Source organism: Lepidothrix coronata, unplaced genomic scaffold, assembly GCF_001604755.1.
Source record: "Lepidothrix coronata isolate B3197 unplaced genomic scaffold, Lepidothrix_coronata-1.0 Scaffold298, whole genome shotgun sequence".
Lineage (NCBI taxonomy): Eukaryota > Metazoa > Chordata > Aves > Passeriformes > Pipridae > Lepidothrix > Lepidothrix coronata.
The window spans coordinates 584,959-589,764 of NW_016690478.1; the positions used below are offsets into that span (position 1 = coordinate 584,959).

General features: G+C 51.7%; 1 protein-coding gene across 1 annotated transcript; it reads right to left on the reverse strand.

Moving 5' to 3' along the window:
* Nucleotides 1–1,171: 1,171 nt before the first annotated feature.
* On the reverse strand, nt 1,172–4,423 carry LOC108508450 (perilipin-3-like). Its single transcript, XM_017837244.1, has 7 exons — nt 4,352–4,423; nt 3,407–3,602; nt 3,014–3,096; nt 2,530–2,785; nt 1,973–2,172; nt 1,709–1,837; nt 1,172–1,600 (listed from the first exon to the last, which is right to left on the reverse strand). Exons 1-7 carry the CDS (start codon nt 4,421–4,423, stop codon nt 1,172–1,174), a joined length of 1,365 nt encoding a protein of 454 aa, XP_017692733.1.
* Nucleotides 4,424–4,806: the final 383 nt, after the last annotated feature.

Sequence of the window (4,806 nt, forward strand, 5' to 3'; positions counted from 1 at the left end):
CTCTCAGATCTCAACAGTACCTTGGCCTGACTACTTGAATTGCCTCATTATTTTGCCTTCAACACAAACTGGTTGCTACATGAGGAAGACAGTTGTCTGATACCAGCCATGCTGAGCTCAGGGAATTAAGATCCAAATCTTTGCTCCATCAGGAGGTTGTGTTGCATTAAAGAATCACTGTTGCCAAACCCCAGAGACCCCGTGGTCCTGCCTCAGCACAGTCATTGCACACAGAAAATGTGGGAGTGTTGTTGGAAAAGTGTTCACTCCTGTGTAAGAGGGGAGAAGTTCCACATCTTTAAGTCTATAGTCCCACCTCTTCTACTTTTCTCTCCTCAGTCCCTGTTTCTGCCCACTGTGGAATAACAACTTCAGTTGTACTCACATGGGAGCAGATTCCACTTCTTTCCTTGAAGACAGGGAGAGGAGAAACAAGGAGCAGAGCTTTTCTTTCAGAAGTTCCACAGGCACTTAGGTCCATCAGCCTTGGCTACAGCACTGTCTGGCCACTGAGCACACTGGGCTCTACAGCCTCTTCCAAGGAGAGTCACACACGGCCTTCGAGGAGCTCTGAGCTCAACAGAAACACCTGGTCAGGAGAGGACAGTGCTGACAGCAAATATCTCACCTGCACCCTCATGACACTCCATCAATGAGCCCACCCCTGCCCCAGGCAGATACTTCTACATCCTTCTGTCCCATGGAACTGAAACCTTCCCCAGGTAGCAGCAGATAGCTACAGGAGAAGAATTAGACCTTGGAGGACTAATGACAAGGGATGCCAGGGTTCTGACAGCTCCCCACAGCTCCCCCAAGCACGGCAGAGTGCCAGCAGGGCCTCCAGGCCTGAGAGAGAGAAGGAATTACAGCTTCAAACTTGCCAGGACAGCAGCAGGACTTCCCAGCTGCCATCCTCTCTGTAGCACTGAGTGCTCTCCCCTTCCTGCATCCCTGACTGCACTGTCCCAGCACCAAGGACTAGACTGGAAGAGCACAGTTCACATCCACTGAGCAATACTCACTCTTACAGCCTTTGTCCAAGAGAGGCCAGGGACAGAGTGTTTTTGTATGCAGCAGTTTTATTTTAAGCAATTATAACCCAATATAAGCAGCTTTTAGGAAGACAATTCTTTACACTGTGTATTAGCTGAGGGTTTAATACCAACAGCAATCATTGTTTTGTCCTTTCCATGAGGGTGGTGGAAGCTTCCAGATGCCCTGCTCCTGCTGTCTCTGCCTTCTCCTGTGAGGACTGATCCTCCTGGGAGGGCTCCTGCTCCTCCCCCTCTCGGGGGGAGAAGGGTCCCACCAGCCAGGACAGAGGTGTGTTGTTCTTCAGGTAATCCAGCAGCTCCTCCATGTACTCCTGGATCACAGCCAGCTTCCTCTGGCTCTGGGTCAGCACACTGCTGGACAAATCCTGGAAGGAGTTTGCCACCGAGAAAGCAGCATAAAGCTCCTTGATGGTACCAAGAGACTCTTTCACCTTGTCCTGCAGGCTGGAGGGAAGGCCTTGGATGGCAAACATCATTTTGCAGCAGGTCATTTGCAGCTGCTGTGTGATTCTGCATGTCATGAGCAGGGTCAGAGACTCCATCTCCTGGGAGGAGGCAGGAAGGACAAGATCAGGAGGAAGTCAATTAAAAATTAAATATATATAAGTCAAGGGGATGCCCAGAGCCCTTTGCTTCACTCCCCAGGAAGGTACCTCTGGCCCTGCAGGGCTTTCATCTCCACTCTCTTTGAGAAACTTCCTACTGCAGTCCAGCCACATCTGGTGTAGTTTCTCCTGCCCTTCCGGGAGCTTTTGACTAAATCTTTGCTTAAACACTTCAATCTGCAGCAGAGGAAGATCAGAGTGTCAAGACAGACAGATCAGCTGGTGAACAGCTCAGCTCTTCATCACAGTAATGAAGCTGAAACTAGACCAGCTCTCTGGTCCCCTCCTTCCAGGGGCCTGGGCTGTACCTACCAGCTCGAGGATGCAGTGAAGCTGCCCCAGGGCCTCCCTCATACCCTGCCAGACCTGCTTCACCTTGGCTGTGGAGTGCAGGTGGGCAGACAGGCGGAGTTCCTTGGAGAGAGACCCCAACCTCACAAAGTACCTCCTCTGCTCCCGCTGCTGCTCCACCGGCATCGCGGCCGAGCCCTGCTCAGACACGGCCAGCCTGGCTGAGGGAAGAGGCAGCATCTGTCACTGACTGACCAGGCACAGCAGAGTAAACAAGCATCAGATCTTGGATTAGGAGCCAGGTACTCTCCAGCCTGGCCCTGGCACACATTGGAAGTGTTCAGGTGTCCAGGGCCGGAGTGGACAAGGTCAGAGCAACCTGCTCTAGTGGAAGGTGTCCCTGCCCATGGCAGGGCCTGGGTGATCTTTAAGATCCCTTCCAACCCAAGCCATTCTGTGATTCTCTTATTTCCATTGGCCCTATTCCAGAGTAGTGGGCTGAGGAATGGGACTGACCATCCCCAGTCTTATGGTTCCCATTAGAAGTAGTCACACACACACACACACCATTTCCTTACCTAGTTCCTCATTTCCAATGGGGAGAGAGTCCCCTTCTGTTCTCTCCAGCACAGCCTCTGCCCCACATCCCTCCGTCTGTCCCACTGCAGAGTCTGCAGCCATGCCCACACTGCTGGTCACTGCAGACCTGGCAGCCTCCACACTGCTCTGAAGGGTCTCCTTGGTTACATCCACCACCTCCATCACCCTGCTGCTCACAGCACCCCTCACATCAGCCACTCTGGATGACACTAGCTCTTTTGTGTCAGAGATAATCTGGGGAAGAGGAGGAATATCAGATAAAGGAGTGGGTCATACAGCACACTGAGGTTCTGAACTGCACCAAGAGGGCAACTAGCACAGCGAGATAAGCATTTACTCCTGTAGGAGCCTGCACTCAGGGGTAGTTTGTTCCCCATATAAGAGCCTACTTCACTCCCAAGGTTAGAAATCCCCCAAAAACAAGGTCACTCTGCCAGAGACAGCACAGCCTCAGATTCTTACCTGTTCCACTGGCTTTTGAAGGATTGGCAGCTTCTCCCCTAGTTTATCCAGGCCCTTGGAGGCATACTCGCTTGCTGCAGCAACTGAAGAGAGAACAAAAAAAAAAAGGGGTCAAAACTTGTTTTTCTGCAATTCCACCTCAAGTTCCACCTTGCAAAATTCAGTGTAGGAAAGCCAACATCAGAGCCCATCCCCAATCCTGCAGTGAGCAACCCTCCACCACACTGCTTGGACCGGGGCTCAGCTTCAGCTTCGTTCATAAGCCGGGAGTTGTCTTTTTCCTGGGGTGATGGGGAGGTGCATTCTCTCATCCCAGGACTCCTTCCAGAGCTGGAAGGAGCCAGAGAGCCCCTGAAGAGGCAGGTGCCAGGCTGCCCTGGCCCAGGGGGTTACCGTGAGGCTCCAGGGAGGCCAGCACTGGCTGCACACAGCTGGCTGTGGCTTCGCTCACGCTCCTCACTCCCTTCTCCGCCGCGTCACACACAGACCTGAGGTAGGGGTGGCTCTCCTTGGTGGAGGCATAAGCTGTAGAAACCACACCACAGGCAGAGCTGACCAAGGTCAGATTAGCCACCTGCTTTACTGCATCCTAGAAGAGCAAAGAAAAAAAAAGCAGCCATGAAGCTTCGAACACAGCCCTGGACTGCCGACACCATTCTGCCCCAAAACTGCCTGTCTGGGGGGAATTGTCAGCCACACAAGTCACTTAGTCTGGCTGACAAAGCAAGGCTTGGCTTACTTGCACACTTTCTTGAGTTTATAGCTCAGTTATAGACTGAAGATGGGGAGCTTTGACTTTTCTGGGATGGACCATCCCCTGAAGTTTTCCTCCAGCACAAGGCTACCCAAGGAACAGGTGAGATTTTGGGAAGCCTCAATACTTGAGTCCCCATATCCAACTCATTTGTAATGGTTATTTAACAAACTGATATCCCAGGACTGAAGTGGGTTTCAGCTGACAGACTATACAGTCTGCAAAAAGTGTGCTGCTGGTCATGGGAGCAGAGCAGGTCTCAGGGATGCTGAAACATGGGAATCTTTCCATAGGAGCACTGTCTGCAGCAAGCCAGGAACTTGATTACAGACTTAGAGAATCATCTTTCCTAGCCAAGACCCAGGCTAAATTGCTTAGACTAGGACGTTATTTACAGGGCCTTTAGACCTACTTTTTTGGCTATGTTGCCACCCAGGTCTCCAGCAAAGCTACAGGGCACAACCTGAGCACAGGAAACCCTCCTGCTTTTGTGGGGGCTCAGCTCCCCCCAGCCACAGCAGGGTCACCTGCTCATACCTGCACCCAGGAGCTGCCACTCCCCACATCCCACCTGGAGCACCCACCTCCTGCTGCTCCTCCTTCACTTCTGGGGAGCTCTTGGCCACCTCCTCTTTGTCAGGCATAGCAGAGGCCATGGCAGCTGGAATGCAAGTAGAAACAAGGTTCTTAGGAAAAGAGGGCAACCACTGAGCCTCCAGAGGGATTCCCCCTTCCAGGGGTCATAAAAGAGAGAAGTTCTTTTGGTACCCATTAAGGGGAGACACCTAAAATGGTCTTACAGAAGGAGGGGATCTGTGCTACTTGCAAATCTACCTGGTATTTGAGTTTATGATAATCAGAGGAACAAGGAGAACAGTGTTTCCTCACCCATGAAAACTCTTCTCAGAGACAACACAGTGCTCATTACCAATATATTTAGGGGAGGTACCTCCTTCCTCCTCATGAAGGCTTCCAGGAACTCTCAAATAAATGAGATGGTAACAGCAGAACTGGGGGGGAAAATACAGCTCAAGGATCA

What these genes read in the sequence shown, in the direction of transcription:
- LOC108508450 (XM_017837244.1), bottom strand. Translation starts at nt 4,423, where the DNA reads ATGGCCTCTGCTATGCCTGACAAAGAGGAGGTGGCCAAGAGCTCCCCA. An exon ending in TTCACTGCATCCTCGAGCTG is followed by an intron (nt 1,838 to 1,972) that starts GTAGGTACAGCC and finishes CCTCTGCTGCAG; the next exon opens with ATTGAAGTGTTTAAGCAAAG. An exon ending in AAAGCCCTGCAGGGCCAGAG is followed by an intron (nt 1,601 to 1,708) that starts GTACCTTCCTGG and finishes GCCTCCTCCCAG; the next exon opens with GAGATGGAGTCTCTGACCCT.